Source organism: Diadema antillarum, unplaced genomic scaffold, assembly GCF_040938485.1.
Source record: "Diadema antillarum isolate AM-2024a unplaced genomic scaffold, OU_Dant_1.0 scf00000071, whole genome shotgun sequence".
In the NCBI taxonomy this organism is placed as follows: Eukaryota; Metazoa; Echinodermata; class Echinoidea; order Diadematoida; family Diadematidae; genus Diadema; species Diadema antillarum.
In genome coordinates this window covers 13,746,137-13,763,440 of record NW_027270960.1, presented here as the reverse complement: position 1 = coordinate 13,763,440, position 17,304 = coordinate 13,746,137, and the positions used below count along the sequence as shown (strand labels likewise).

The 17,304-nt window shown below is 38.3% G+C and overlaps 1 protein-coding gene across 2 annotated transcripts in view; it reads right to left on the bottom strand.

The window, feature by feature from the left end:
• LOC139717051 (uncharacterized) overlaps positions 1-17,304 on the bottom strand; it is a 129,805-nt gene that overhangs the window by 41,109 nt on the left and 71,392 nt on the right. The window contains exon 1 of one of the 2 annotated variants that reach the window (XM_071628561.1): positions 10,302-10,949. The exons of the other annotated variant lie outside the window; for it this stretch is intronic. Within the exon in view, the coding sequence (XP_071484662.1) occupies positions 10,302-10,361 (60 nt within the window). The 5' untranslated portion in view covers positions 10,362-10,949. Of the gene's footprint in view, positions 1-10,301; positions 10,950-17,304 lie in introns of those variants that run through there. 2 annotated transcript variants of the gene reach the window in all.

Here is a 17,304-nt window from a genome sequence, read left to right as displayed (position 1 = left end):
TAGTAAACATTTTCCATCTCAAATATCAAATAGGCATTTCTTGTTTCTAAATCTAGGCTCTGTTTTTGTGGATAGTGAGTAGATTTAATCACTTCATCTAATCGTTCTGTGATGTAGACTACTCAGTATGCAGTACAATCTGGAGTTGCCAATTTTAATGATGGCAAGACAATAATTTCTGCAGCAAAGAACAACAGGACAAAAAGGCACAGTGATACCAAGGACAATAGGACAATTTCTGCTGCAAAATAACCCAAGGCCCAAGGTTTATATAACTACAGGCTCCACTAACATTTCCCAATAGTCTAATCCTGGCAAATTAGTTGAATATCATTAAGAGTAAATGCTCAATTTACAAGACTGGTGTAATATGTCTGTGGCTACCTGTGAATCAAAATTGAATACATTCAATACCATTCTTATCAAAGCATGTCCAATTGAAGAGGTCATTCATCACAGACTCTAGTGAAAAGAATGGAAATGGTCTTCAACCAATGAGTGTGTCCAGACAGCTTGACATTCCCCCATTCACATCAGATACATAAGCCTTGGATTCTTTGTATCAGTGTGAGCTACTTCACTCCCTATGTTTAATTCTAATTATATACCCTCTCCCATATAATGCTTAAATTGCCTAATGTTACAAGTCTGCCATGACCAATAATGCTTTTGAGCTGCCCACTCTCTCTCTTTCCCTAGCAAAATATAATTCAAATCAAGGTGATATCACTCTGGCATGCTACATGTTTGTAATTATAGTTAATCCCGCCAGAGGTCAATTAGAATAAATTCTTGACAGGAATTTATCTCTCCTATTAGACTCCCATGCATACCTAATCTCTGTCTCTTTAAAGTGTCATCCAGCCCACATAGGTCACAGCTATTCCACTGATGGCTTCCCCCTCTATATTCTCTGCCTGGATATACTGTAAAACAAGATATATTCGTGGCATGAAATTGTCGCTAATTGGAGCTGACGGCCTTTTTCGTGGCATGTAATTTTCGCGAGTTGCCTCTAACATTCAATCATCAATGCATATAGTGTAGACAAGAACTTTAACATGCATTTTAATTTCATGAATTTTTGCTCTTGCGAAATTCGCGAAATTAAAATGCACGCGAACATTCCTCGTTTTACAGTAAAAAAAAATTTTAGATCATCATTTGCTTCTAAATTGGTATATGCACTCCTATATCCATTGGTTCTTTCACATTCAATGAGGGGGGGGGGGGGGATGCAACATGCTTGTTTACATATGCAAGGTCTGCTGGCTTGTCACTGAGAGCGCTTATGCTGTTTTTCAAATATTTACTTGTCCTTCTGATTACTTAAAGAGGAAATCCACCCCAAAATAAATACACTCTGAAAGAAAGAGAACAAAAATCCCTTTACAATACAAAATGTTCTCCAAATGGATAAAATTGGATAAGAAATAAGGAAGATACATGTGTGACATTTTGACATTTCACATTTCTTCACATCATTAACTTGCTGGAATAAATATTCATAACGACTGGTCCAAAAAAAAAGTTTTCTGAAAAATTTTGAAATTTCCAAATGTCAAAACTTCCTCATTTCTTATCCAATTTTGATAATTTTTGCACTGTTCGGCAGGGTTTTTTTTTTTCTTTTTCTTACCAAATTGATACAATTTTGGAGAGGATTTGCTTTTTGATACTGGAATTTTTGTAGTCATGTTGCATAAATGCCCAATCTCACCTCATCATTTTTTCTAACTCTCCAAGGCTCATTGTAAGTATGCTGTTTGTATAAAGATTAATCACATTTAAAGATATTCACCCAGTAAATGTGTGATGATATTTTGTTTGTCTTTATATTAATTTGAAGAATTCTCATTTTGCCAATCAGTTATGCAATTCACATAACAAATAGGGATTATGTATCTCCACAACAAAGCAGAATCAATATACCCATGCCAATTACAATTGTACACGTAGGTTTAAATCCTATGGATATAGATCTGGTACAGTATGCAAGTAATTTGGTTTCAGAGAGAATTATGTTTCCTCTCTGAAGTGACAATTTACTCTACTGAAACTGTTAAATTGTACTTCTTAATGTAGCCAGTATGAAATATATTTTCATTGACATCATAAAATCTCATGCAACTCAATTCACATCCAGTCATACTAGAATGGCAGTGAGTCTACATGAATTAGCAACCAATATCACCATGGTATTTGGAGGTTTCTGTTCCATCAAACTTTTTATTTCTTAAGGAGAAAAGAATTGATAATGTAGACAATAGAATAAATAACATATGTGCACCATTTGTGAATGTTTTTTTAAAGAAATTGCATTCAAGCTACAAGTTGAACAAAGGCTAAATGATCCAAAAGTTCAGTGGCATGTGCTGAAATTTAATGAAGTACACACATTATATTCATTTCAGTCCTCACACTGCAAATTACAATAGCTGCCTGATATTACAAATCTATTTTGGAGAAGTGCAACTGATTGTTTTCAGTGATCAAGGGCACCGGTAATTCATTTTCACGTGTTTAGGAATTTTCATTACTTTGTCTTTAAAAAAAAATAGTAATGCACAGAATCACAAACACTTGAAACTCAGCTACAAACATACTGTATCGCAATCAGAAAAAAAAACAAACTAAACAAAACAAGCAAAAACAGTCTGAATGATGGCGCAAGTCAAATTGTCATCAAAATCTTGTTAACTCCATCATTTCTATGTCCTTGCCATTCCTGGGTCATATATTTCCCTCATTTCAGCTCATCCCTTTTGTTTAATATCACAGCTCCATCATTTAAGCAGCTCAATAAAAACACATCTATCTCCACAGAGCCGACTAGTGAGGTTGGCATTTAAATTCTGCCCGCATGTCTCCCTCTTGATCTGTCGTTTCATTGATTCAAATCAACATGGAGTTCATCACTATCTTAGCTTACTCTCTCGGGACCAGTATTTCAAACTATCTTTGGCATCGTTTCCGGACTGGTTGCCAATGGTAACGAGATGTTTGACGAAAGCCCAACGATAAAAATACAAATGAACAAAAGAGACCCATTGCACTGACTTTCAGAAACAAAAATCAACTCGGCCATGAACTTTTGAAAGCATAACGAGCCCCAACTGCTTTTTAAATAATAGATTGCTCAAACATATTGTGGGCAACAATGCGCAGAGGGTATTTTTGACAAATTAGACCATATCCCATCATGCCTATAGCCAGGCATTGAAGTTCAGGTTTGAATCCAGCGTATGCACTCATGCACAAAGCAGAGAGCGAGATCGGTATTAAATATTGATCGTAACATCTACCTAAATTGAAAGCTGCGAGTGACGTGACAGCCTGCTCTTCAACATATCAAGCTGCACGATTCTTGGTGGCAGTGGATTCCAGAAGCTGAATAAATTCTCTGAGTGGATTGCTTGTAGGCCTACACCACTTGGAATTCACTTCAGTGAACACATGGCATAAATTTTACAATTACTTTGCTATTCTGTCACAAGCTCAATGTACAATTACTACAAAGGGCATTGTGTGACTCAATATGATAAAACACTATTTGATACTAAATTAGCCTATTTCAATGCTGACTCTTTTTATATGTTCTGTCCAAATAAAGCTCTTATTCCTCTAATTTTAATAACTGTACCTCAACATAAAAGCTTACTAAAATTTATTTATTAACGTTTTTTAATTGAAAAAAAAAGAAGCCTCTGGCTATAACTTTATGGCAGAGGCATAAAAATCCTCCTCATTAGATTAGGTCAGATTTATACAACTTGGAAAGGAAATTATGATGGTTCTTCTACATCATCACTGCAATAGAACTTATACTATAATGCAAATCAAAGAAAAAAATCAATCAATCATTAATCAAATACAGAGATCAGACAGGAAGATAACAAACATTGTAAATATTCATCAATAATCAAATGAATGAATATGCATTTTAAGTCTATCTACCCCACTGAAAACTAAAAGAAAAATGTTTTTTTTAAAAAAGACAAAAAAACGTGAAGTCACTAATCAGGAGAAATCCAGACACTTTTCTCCCGTGAGGAAAAAAAGAAAATTCTTTTGTAGTTAATTCTGTTGTGACCAAAAGCCATTTTGACATTCCAAGATAACATAAGGGAAAACATTCTCAACACAGTGGGGAGCCATTTGTTGGTTTGCCCCCAGGTGATTTGCCATTACTCCCTAACTTGTGTTGAAAGACATTGACCTTTCTCTCTCTGTTGACTGCTGTACAGGATGCTCTGTAGAATGTTACTTTACTTTGCTGGAAGACCACTTCTGTTAGATTAAAAGTTTTAATCGAGAGAGGGCATAGATCCTTTTCAAGCTTTTGTAACATAGCTCCGCTGAGCTCAGAATTAAAGTTTGCTGTATAAATGGGCATTTTGAAAACATTCTTAAATATCACCATCTATGCATCAAATAGTCCTATTGTACGCACAGGCCTACTTCTTGCTCTACAGTTCATACTGTGATGTAAGATCTAACTCCTAATTTTCAATGACTATGCCTCATAACACGTGAAAGACTAGTCCCTGTATACTCGGGCAGATGTCTATAGGAAATGCCTATTAAAACAAAATCAGTTTGTCCTCAGTGTGTTGAGGTGGTTCAGATGTTATCATCTTGCATCGCTATATGAACACCTGCCACAATAAAGGTGTGCCAACCAGGTGACTCTGTGGTCCAAACTCCAGTAGGATTGGTCTGTGGCATAATAACAACAACTGTGGAGCGGTCTTCAGGATCGCTCCTGATGGGATTCTGTCCTCATGGTGAGGATGAGCGTCCAGACTTGGCACACGGTATAGGTCTACTCTGATGCCAGTTGCTATAGGCACAGGTGGATTTGAACAGGCTGGCAAATCAGAGACACTACTTTGAACAGACAACCTTCCCATAGGAACAACCACCAACAGCTGTGACAAAGGCATAATAAGGACTGATCAATATCAGTTCTTCGCAGCAAATCATTCTCGCCGCCCATCTGTTCCCAGCCTGATGCGTTTTGGTTGATAATTGCTTCATTTTCAATACTGTCTGTTTTGGCACGGTCTTGATATTAAGACCGTTGTCTGGGTAACGTTAATATTTCACTTCCTTCCTTCCCCAAATCTTCGCTAAAGCGCGTCTCCCGCGACATCTCGATCAAGGAGCGTCTGCGAGGGGGACAGAAGTTTCAAAATTCACCTTGATCAGGGCTTACAACTGGAGCCCAATTCTGATCATCCATGCTAGAGAGGCGCATCGATTAAAGTATCATCACATGCAGAAAGGCTTATACGGACTCTTGGGGTATGAGACCCTCCCGCTCATATCTCATTCCTCATCTACGGGCTTAATTCTGACTTAGCATCTCTCAGATCACATCTCCAAGTCGCCCGGCAAAAGGTCTTCTTTCTCTTTCAAAACGTCTCAAGACATCTCTCTCTATCTTCCTCTTATCCCTATTAACACTTTCTCTCTACGACAAGTTAATCTGTTTCTGAATATCTGTAGAGACAACTCGCTAGTCCGTGTCTTGGTGACTGATGGTGACAAGTGTCAGTGCCCCTTCAGAGTCGTTTCTGACAGGGGGTACGAGCTGTAAATGCTTGGATCATTTCCTGGTCTGCTAATTAAGCAACTTACACTGCTCTAGCTATCTCATATAAGATGGGGGGGGGGAGAATGTGTCACCCTTACTCTGAACTCCGTAAGTTGTCATTGATGCTGTTGTTGTTGCATGGAATATATTGACTCTGTAAAGACTGTCTGCAAGAGAATCCATAAATACACAGTTACTGGTGATATACATGTAGTTTGACTGCCTCCCTGGTTCAACTGATTTTACTGGTTTCAATGAACTAGGAGATGTGATCTTTCCTTAATTTCTTTGACATTCACTACAAATTATCATAGTGGGATATTGATATTCTATCTCAACACTGAGACATTAAATTTTTCTTGTGTAAAAATATGATAAAGACTATTGTCATTTTTGCTATTTTTAATCATGTTCTCATCTCTTGTACATCTCTCTTTCTAACAAGATTCACCAAGCATTTAGGGCTATATTGGGATAGCAATATAACTGCAGCAAAAGTGTGTTTCTTTTCTGGCTTATTTTTTATAGTCATTATCATTCTTATCACCATCCTGACTGTACAGTCAGTACCACCATGCGGCTGCTATTTTGCAGCTACATTGTAATCTTACCAGTAATGTCATCACTACATTTGTCATTTTAAATGATTGGAATATGTGACAATCACATAATTTGCACAATTGGGATGACCACTCACTATCATTAACCCGTTGAGGACAGGCTGGTCATTTCCCATAGATACTTGCCCGGGTACACTTAGGACTCGTCCTAAACGGGCTAAAGTAAAATAAAAAGTATCCTCTACAAATGTATGTGTACAGAGCAAACATAAATATCTTGAATGTCCCATGTACCTACTTTAGAAGGTTACAGGAAATAGAGGAAGGGGGGGCGGTGTGGATATGGATGTGATTTGATATGCAATGAGATCTGTCACTTGTCACCTCGTCACAACACCTGTAGGTGATAACTGGATAATGACTAATCATTGTTTCCTTAATCTCACGATGCTCTCCACAATTCTTTGATGGGTTCGTGATCTCCCGGATTTATATTCCTCATAGCAGCTGTTGGGCATAATTTGCATCTAATTGGGTTTACACAACCCAAGGTATGACAAACGCATAGGTGATAAACACTACAGATGAAAAGGGTGCCTGTGTGTGTGTGTGGGGGGGGGGGGGGGTTAGAGGCTCTGCCCAATTCACATTACATAATCATACTCAATTTCCATCTTTGCATTTTTCTTTTCCTGCCAGCACATTCCCTCACCCCCACCATGACAGGAGAAATAAATGACTGAACTTGCCTCATAACGCTGCAGCAAGCATGCCTCCAATTATTTTGATTTGACAGAACAAATCCTTATTAGGATAACTTCCCTTTCACTGAATCTGTTTGTGACTGACAATTGTCATTTCATGAATAGATTGAAGCCCATTACTTTGTTTCGCTTCCACATCTGCATCCATTTTCCATTATATTTTGTTGCCAATAAACAGAAGTGTAAGCACCCTTCACAACTATTTAAAGAATGAATATCTAGTAACAAATATCATTTATTGCAAGCATAAATTCATCTTACAATGTATTTCATATTCTTATATCTGTATTGTCGGTAGATAATGAAACAATTATGGTATCCATAGCTAAAGACTGAGTGTGAGAGAAAATACATCTGTACACTGCATTGTTCTGAAGCTACCATATGTACATAGACATAAATATGCCTAAATATATTTATATGCCTATTGCAGGCAGATGGACTGATGTTTGAAAAACAATGGTTTGCTTGCAGAAGTTCTCTCTCTTGTATTGTTTAACTAATGACAGACATTCACCATGCCATAAACATTCTGCACCCAGGGTGTTTGGCTCAATTCACAACTCACCATGTAAAATCACCTCAGTCCTTTTCAGTATCATGGGCTATCCATACTTGTGTGTGTCTGTCTTTTAAGAATATCACTGATTTCAAACTCTTATGTTAAAGGGATAGTACAGTATTGGTGGAGATGAAAATTGGGCCTTTAACTTTTTTGAGATACCTAGAAAACACTTATTATATAGAGTAACTGCGTCAGTAAGCGGCCGTGCAGCCGTTCGCGGCAGGTACAACATACACGGTAATATACAGCTAAACACAGCATTGCACTGTTACATGCACACTACATATATACTAACACGCTAGCAATCAACAAAAAACCAACCGATAAAATGGGCACGATCTCTGACGAAAGTGAAATTTTCTCACCTAAATGACAACATATCGCATCCAAAATGAAATTTTCGGTACTTCTTAACATAACAGTTAAGAAACAATGGTCCAAGAAACTGGATTTTTTGTCGTTTTCTCGATGTTCATAGATTTTGAAAACATATCCTCACGTAAAATAGAATTTTCGCGAGCCGATGTGGGCCGCCATTTTTTTCGGAAAGTGGATGTTACCATCGCAAAAAAAATGAGAAAGACACGAGAAAGACATCAACAAAACCGCCAGAATTGCGATCTTGTTTGCGGCCAATGCATGTGCGCACGCTATTTTCACGTGCTTTCGCAATGGGAATTGGCGCTTACGCAATGTTCGCGAGACATGTGAAGGCGTTCAGCTAAAGATCGCGGAGCACGCGCGTATTGCATAGGGATTGTACATCGTGCCGCAAGCAGAAATACTACGTCGCATATCGCCCTTATCGGCGAAAATTGTGCCGGGTTTTGCCCTGGTAAATCATGAAAACTGCGTTGGTCAATGGTAAATTTCTTTCATGAAAACAATTGCGTTAATGAATAATCTTGTCTATGATATATGAAATGGTTGAAAATAAATTGCCTGATTTGTGTACAAGTTGGAAAAACTCTTAACAATGCTTAAACTGCCGCAAACGGGATATTTTACTCTAGTACAGAACATACCATCTTAAGAGGAATTCAAAGTTTATTTGATGAAAATTGGGTTTGGAATGGCTGAAACATCCAAAAACAAAGTAAAACAAAGTGATCATAATAAAGTGTGGGTCCCACACTTTATTAGAATCGCTTTTTTTTGGATATCTCAGCCATTTCAAAGCCAATTTTCATCAAATAAACGTTGAATTCCTCATAGAATTACATGCTTTTTCATATTTCGTAAGAGGTTTCTCATTATCTCATCAAAAAATGTTAGAAACCTGAAATTAGGTCTCAACCAAAACTGTACGATCCCTTTAAGGCTTGAGTCTGAAAGTAATTTCTGAGTTCAGAAAGGGTCATACTTCATAGCGACTGATGAATGTTAAACATTTCAATTATTTGTTAAAGGAGTATTACATTAAGAAACATGACTTCATAAAAGTTCTGTATATGTTAAAAGGACAAATCATTAAAATAAATGATTTGAACACAGACACACCCTTTTAGCCCTGGAGGACACATGTGGCTCAATCTGTGACAGTAGCCACAAGGAAGGATGGGGGTCTAAAGTTGAATACAAGGTCCTTCTTGCTCTGAGAGCTACAAAAGTGCATTTCAATTTCACTCCCTGTAAGTTTGTCATTGTTCTGATATTAAGGGTAGCGAAAAGCCTTGATAGGTAGCGGCCAACTGCTCCTTACTGTCGCTCGTCATACCCTCAATGTCCATCAATGCTTTTTTCCTCCATTATTGCCGCAAGACGTAACAGCACTGCGATATGTAAACCTTATGTGCTACTGCGCATTAGTCACCACTGACAATCTGGGCACGCGTCAAACAGAGATGGTACCTGTTACATTGACAGGCAATATTATGGGATCCTTTCTTGCACCTCAATGCATCTGTTCAAGGGAATGGGACAATTTTTGTGACACAGCAGTACCCTTCTGACATTTGACATCGATGTCAACAAGGATGGCTAGCCCATTGAAGTGACAATAGAATAATATCTATTGACAAACAACAACAAGAAGACTTAAAAGTAGCAGGATGATGTGAAATCAATGCAGTCACTCACTCTATGAGCTAGGAGCACTCTACAACATTCTAGCCTTTCTACAAGAACACTCCATACTGACATGTTGCAGTTTATCTGTTTATCCCGAACAGATACTAAAATATAATATCCAGACTTTCTACAAGATCCTTATTCCCAATGGCCATGGGGTAAAATGTCTTAAATTGTAAACAGACTAATATCATAAATATCACATCAGCTTATTGCATCATCTAAACAGCTTTCAACAGCTACCAGCTTTCTTCATACAATTTGACAAAACAGAAATTCTGTGAATCTTTAGCAACCAGAGTCTTTTCACTGAAATATGTAAGACAGCTTTACCACATGGTAAACATTAGTTTAGATCTATTTAACCCCACAATTGAGGTATGTTACAAAAGAGTAGATCCCCTACCTGAAGGTATTTATCTAAAATACATCGTAACAAGAAATTTGGAAGCAACTGCAATTTCAGGAGATTGTGACCTGAAGGTCAATCTTTTGATGAGAAACAGCCTACAAGGTCTATAGTCATTCATATCCTTCATAATCTTTCACTTACAGGTACACCTCAACATTCTTTAGTTTTGACCACACTATTGTCAAGGTTTCAGGAATGTATGGCTGCTACAGATAGACGTAAACTTCCCCAAAACAACAGATCCACTGTGTGATAATAATCCTTTCAAACACATTAGGCCTTATCAGACAATCATGATACATGAGGAGAGGGCAGGCACGCAGCTACTTACGGGGGCATTGGGGTTGCGGTTGCGTTTGTGACGCATGAACCACTTCTTCAGCTTCCTCATGATGTCCGTACAATATCCTTCAACTTAGGAGAAACAAGAACGAAGACGGCATCTATCTTAAGTTTCCACGGGGACGAGAATCAAACACACGTAACTGGCAAAGGACAAAATCACAAATCCACTTCACAGAGACTGCTCAAAACACTGCACTCCCAGATAGTCTCCGGCATAAACGAGGCTCAGATCAATAATCTGAAATGAAAACTTCTCATTCTTTTTGTTTCCGTCCACTAAGAGTCTGTGAAATCTGCTGCATGTGGTTTCGTTCCCCTGCCTGAGATATTGATTTTTCAGAATCCTTGGTGATGCTGGAATCACACGAAAATGTGTGAAAATAACAATATGGGGTTGGAGGTGGCTGAGTACTGGTCCGAGTTTATGGAAATGCGGTTTATGAAATCATGGGTGCATAGAATAAACACAGATGTGCACATCACTTGTTGCAATGCATCTAAGTACACAGGAAAACGAGAAGTCGTCCGAGCGGTCTCCCAGGGAAGTAGGTAACGTTGGTTTGAGCGCGTCCTCTTGGCAACCTCTCCCTCCCGCAAAATGACAGCCCCCCACGCCTGCTATCATGGGCAGAATCTCTGGCTGGCTGGCTTCCACCGAGTAAGGGAGCCGTTCGTTCGGGAGTCAGGCAGGGGTTGGAGAAATGACGTCTGACAACTCTCAGCGAGTGTGGGGAAGGGGGGGGGGGGGCAGAGGACTAGACCTAGAGCTAGCTAAGCTCTCGGTGGCTGTAAGCTCAGGAGTAGTGGCGAATCCTCTAGCTCTGGGATGTTCACTATGGAATGTACTGCTAGAGTGCAATGATTATCCACCATAAAATGTAGGAATGGATTAAAACTTTGGTTTTAGTTTGTGCCTTAACATTCCTCCACTCCTGGAATGCAGTTATTCCTCAACATCTCAGATTACTTTCACTGACACATGACTGCTTCAAGGAAAGATATAATCCATGCGCTTCACCAAAAATTAGCTAGGTATCTGCCTCTATACCCCTGCTGTACCTCTTGCTGCAATCACCGAAATAAGAATGCCAAAACTGGTCACTCCTTTGATTTATTTCTCCCTAGAAATCGCTTTATAGGCCCCATGACAGGCTGTTCACAACTGCCAAATGTTATACCACAGCTGCTAGAAAAGACCAGAGGTTGGCCTTGTATTTTCAAATGATGTCCTTCGAAAGACAATAAGAATTTTGCCTTTCTTTCCCTCTATAATATTTTGTTCTCAACAAATCTGTCATTTATTCAGGTCAGAGCCGCTGGAAAAAGAACTACACGATATATCACTGTACAGCATTAAAAATAATCCATTTGTGTGCACCTTTATTCGTTTTCTGGCACTTCAGAATCTTTTTTTTTTTTTCAGTGAATATGTCCGACAACAAAATAAATAGCACTTTGCCCATCCCATCCAAATTCTCATCTTACCTTTCAGGGCTTTCCTTATATCTTTTTGTCTCTTCAGGTCAGTGGAATTTAGGAATGTGGATACAAGATTCCAAACTTATTCTTTAAAAAAAAAATATTCTCAATGGGCAGAATTTCAAAAACCCTTTTTATAACTCTAGATTTTGATGCACAATTTTCACAAAACACATTTGTCCTTCAAAATCACAATACAAGTCTCTGCAGCAGAAGATATCTTTGTGTATCTTGCAGTGGGTCATTACTCGATAGCGGAATATATAAAGGAACCATCAAATGCTTGATTTCTCAAGCTTTAGCTAGATGGAATCTTTTGTTACAGATAAATACTGCTGCGGCTGCCTCAACTTAGAGGAGCTCACAACCAGTAGCAAATTCATATAAGGAGAAAGATAACAATTATTTTTGGGTGCTTGATCTGGATTCGACGTCAAGCCGTACGTACACTTGTCCATCTCAAACTTAAAGACACGCTTTATGCTCCAAGGAAGAGAAAAGAAAAGAAATCTTAAAGAAATTATTTTTCACAAGAAATCTAAGAAAAGCATAAATTATCCATGCTTGTTAATGTTTTGGCTATTAGGCCTATAGGACTTTGGCACAGTGGTGTGTCATTACAAAGTCAAGCGAGTATTGATATTGGTCACAAGTAGTTCTGTGTCATTGCAGTAGCATCTACTGAGTAGGCCTATATCAAATAGGACTGTGCCACTACTATCACTTCACAATGGAGATTTTGCCTGCTCTTGTACAATATGTTGTCTGATATGCATTATTGGGGGTAATCTTATAGGCCTACTAATTTGATAGGAAACAATTTATCACTTTCTTTTGATATAGTCATTGCCTTGTAAGTCTGCATCATACACAATCATGTAAAAAAAAAAGAATGAATACCATATTTTATGCAATCATATTATATTTTTCAAAGACTAAGAAAACTGCGCCATCCCTGCAGACAGAGTGTCTACACAGCTAGGCCATGTATGGATTTTGCTGCTGGAATTGAGTCTACACAAAAATAAAAGGATAGAAAGCATTTCATTTGCATATGCTCCACCATCCCATCCTTAATCCTACAGTACTTCCTATACGTAAAACGAATGAGTTCACTTCCAAACCATAATGCCGTCACAGAGCCTGGCCCCCTAAATCAACCAGAGCCTCACCCCGATTCTAGCTCTGGATTCTTAGGACTATACTTTAGGCCCCCTTCTAAATGATCCCGAAACTTTTACCCCAGTCTTTAAGTAATTAACTCCCCCCCCCCACCCCCCCCCCCCCCCCCCACTCACAGAGCTAGGCTAGCAATGCATGCATGTGTGCCACAGAATTAACATGAACTTATTGCGGATTGCATGCTTGCCAGATATTAATGCACATTATATGCAGCTTTGGGAATGTATTTCAACTGTGCAATAACATATTCCATAGACACTGAATACCCCTTGCATCGAATTCACACCATAGCACATGCCGAGCAATTTTTTCCTTTTCTTCCCCCCCCCCCCCCCCCCCTTTTGCTTGTCCTCTCATCACATGCGGACAATTGTCCCACGGGTTACCTCCAAACAAAAGTTGCCTGGAATGTCTTTTTGGGAGGAGAGCGACACCCGAAACATGAAACAAGTAAAAACACTCAGCGGGGGAGAATAGCGACGAATTATTGGGTCACAAATTTCACAAACTACTACTCTACAGAGCTGACTGGGCATGCTTGAAGCAGGAGAGAGAAAAAAAAAAATAGGTAGGTAAATAGAGAGCAGTAGGTAGAAAAACTTGACAAAGGTGCAAGCATCCTTTTTTTTCAAAGACAAAATGTTTCTATTCAGTACGTGAAGTAATGTGTCTATATGAGCTTCTTTCAAGATATCTATTGACACGAGTTTCCATATGAAAACAAACTTTTCCATCAGCAGGGTACAAACTGAGATTTGTTAAATTTGTTTGATCAGTCAACTGCAATACAGTACTTGACTGGGAAGTGCTTGAGTATCAAAATATGACAAAAAGATGTGTCAGAGTAGGAGAAAATATGTGACGATTTAAACCTACTGTTACCCTTGGCAACCGCTTTATTTATAATGGCAGTGACATTTTGGGATGATAGGTCTCAAGAGGGTCAGACTGCAAGGAATAACTTTGTGCTCATTGTTTTAGCTTCGAAAAGGAATAGTATACAATGCAGTATTGGTTGAGGTGAGAATTCAGCTGTTAAATTTTTGCAAGATACTTAGAAACCACTTTCTGAAATGTTAAAGAGCATCTAACAGAAATTCAAAGCTTACTTGATGAAAATCGGCTTTGAAATGGCCAAGATATCTGGAAACTAAGTAAAACAAAGCGATCCTAATAAAAGGTAGGACAGGGTCGCTTTGTTTTGGATACACATATCTCAGCCATTTCAAAACCAATTTTCATCTAATAAACTTTGAATTTCTCTTAGAATCGTATGCTCTTTCATATTTCAGAAGAGGTTTCTCATCATCTCAAAAGAATTATCACTAAAAGAAGTTGGAAACCTGAAGCCCCATCTCAACCAAAACTGTACCATCCCTTTAATCTTTAGTTCTTTCAACTCTGATAGGGTAAAAAAAGTAAAATCTGGTGTAGAGGATGAAGGCTCACAAAAGAGAGGAATGATTCTGTCACAGTTTGGTGAGAGAGAAAAAAACAAGCTATGCAAGGTCTATTCCAGTAATAATTCCTTCTCCACGAAATCATGAAGATTGCAATCATGTGCCGTTGTTTTTTCCTAACTCTGATGAAAACTAATGTTCTATGTCATCAAATTGATAGTGGGGTGACAGTTTTAGATGCTTCCATCCATGATGTGATACAAACACAGAAGCCTCAAATTTCCCTCACAAATAGAAAGAGCATTCTCCTCCCGGTAAAGGATGAGTCAGAAATCATTTTACTATGGGTTATACTTTGGTGAGGCTCATATAGTTGACTTCACTCAAAGTCAATTTGAGCTAGTAACTTCAATGATAGCAGAGCCCCAAAGACATTAAACTTTAACCCATTCAAGACTAGTCCTGGGAATACTCAGACAGGTGTCTATGGAATATGCGTGTTGTAGCAAAATTAGCCCGTCCTTAACTGGTAAGTTACAGTCCATGTGAACACTCACTTTATTAACTTACTAACTTTAAGTTCTCTTCAACTGAACCTGGTGTTCTTAACCACAAGATTTCCTGTGGTTAAGTTGTAGACAGTAAGTTTGATGACAAATGATAGTGCCCCCCCCCCCCCAGCACAGCCTGTGTAAGCACAGTTGTACATACAAGCCTACAGTAGCTTGGCAACCTCTCTGCAACGTCAGTGAAAATTTGAGGTAAGCTTGATCCCTGTCAGCACTGAGTTGATGAACACCTCAAATTGTACATGCTCAAGCTAGCCTCAGGTAAACATGCACATCAAACATTGTTCAAATTAATTAATTAATGTCTATCAGTTACAATAAAACATTGTTGTGTGTCTTTAACTGAATTAATAAACATTGTACACAGTCATATATCCTAACTCCTTGTGGTAGTAGCTGCACTGTCCAGTTCATGATAGAATTAAAATTATCTGTAACCTTGCCTGCTGGGCATTTTACCATTTTACCATTAGGCCTCTGACTTTCATCATCCACTGGTACTTGTTGATGAAAAAGTATGAGTTTAACTATCAATAAGCAAAGTGTCAACAAGCTCTCGGGTAAGAGAGAGCAATTTCTCTTATCATTAATGATAGTTATCTTCATTGTAATAAAAAAAGAATATGTATGTGAAGCTTCTGGCAACCATGGATTCCAGTGATTTTATGCTTTGGAAACTTCAAGGATAAGGATGATGATGATGATGATAATGATGATGATGATGATGACAATTACGATGATGGTGATAATGATAATGATAATGATGATGATGATGATGATGATGATGATGATGATGACGATGACGATGATGGTGATATTGATAATGACAATGATAATGATGATGATGATGATAATATGATTATGATAATGATAATTATGATGATGATGATGATTACAATGATGATGATGGTGATAATGATAATGATGGTGAGATGATGTTGATGATGTTGACGAAGATGATGTTGATGATGATAATGATGATGATGATGATAATGATGATGTTGATGACAAAGATGGTGGTGACAATAAAGACGAATGGGAACGATGCCACTGTTGCCTGTACCCATGTGGTGCCTCATGTAGTAGGGTGCTTGTTTACACTTGAGAGCCATTACTCATCCTAACCACAGGGCCCCCTCATGGAGTAACTTGTGGGGACAGCCCCCTTCACATTCAGCCTACTGAGGTCATGATCAAACTCTCTCTTGCTTAAAGGTAAAGTCATCCCTTTCATTCTCTAGAGACTATTTATTTGTGTCGACTGTGATTTCCTCCTTTAAATCAGGAGCCCATTTCATAGAGAGGAGTGTGCTTACTGGAACAATTCATAACAAGAGAGGAGTGCCCTTACTGGAACAATTCATTGCAATCTACTATACTATAATCGCAGCTATTACAGCAACAACCTCAATGGTCATGGCTGATAGGCTGCAGCCCAACTGTTGCCAAGGTGACACTTCTTGCACCGGTGAAAATGCAGAACGTTATATGAAAGGGGCCTGGAGGGTTAAAGCTAGGTTGGGCAAGTCCCCTAAGGTGCTACAAACCCTCATGTAAGTTTGTCTGGAGCGACTAAAACTCAATGACAGCTGTGAAAACTGTGACTAAGTACATGTAGGGGCTTTAGTGCCTGTTTGAAGTAAGGGGCCATACCCTGCCAAATGCATAGGCCTATTAAGTCAAGCGGATGGAATACATGTATGTATGTTTTGTAAAATTATGCCCTTTCACTGTCTAGTATCATGGTTGCTATGGTAAACAGTTCATGAACACAACATTTGCCAACCTGATTTTTGAAATATTGTCACACTGTCGTCAACCTCTCGTAATTTAGCACAAGGGACTGAAGGTGAACCTTTAATTTTTCTGCTGTTCTATCCTAGTGAGGTCACATGGCGCCTTCATTCTACACATGCATGTATTGAGGGGGTGAGGAAAAAGGTGTGATTTCTGAAAAATAATGTACTTCAAACATGAATCATACATTTTGATGTGATCACGAAATGAAGAGTTTGTTCGCAAAAACCGATAAGTCCATTTTTGAAGATTTTGAAGTACGGTATCTGTCATAAAGTACAAAATAATACCTTTTAAATGATATATTGATCACTACATATAAAGGTACATTTTTGAAGTTATGGTCAAAAGAAGCAAAAAATTTCTTATTATTCTCTTTATTTTTCTTGACCTTTAATCGCAAATATCTCCATTTGGCAAATATGTGACCGTGAACCTCAAAACGAACATAAAGTCGCCAGACATGAATTTTTAGTTAAGACCATATTGTGAAAGAGCAGACTTAAACTTTAAAATGATGTATACCTTCAATCAAATGGACTCTCCTAACCTATCTAAATAT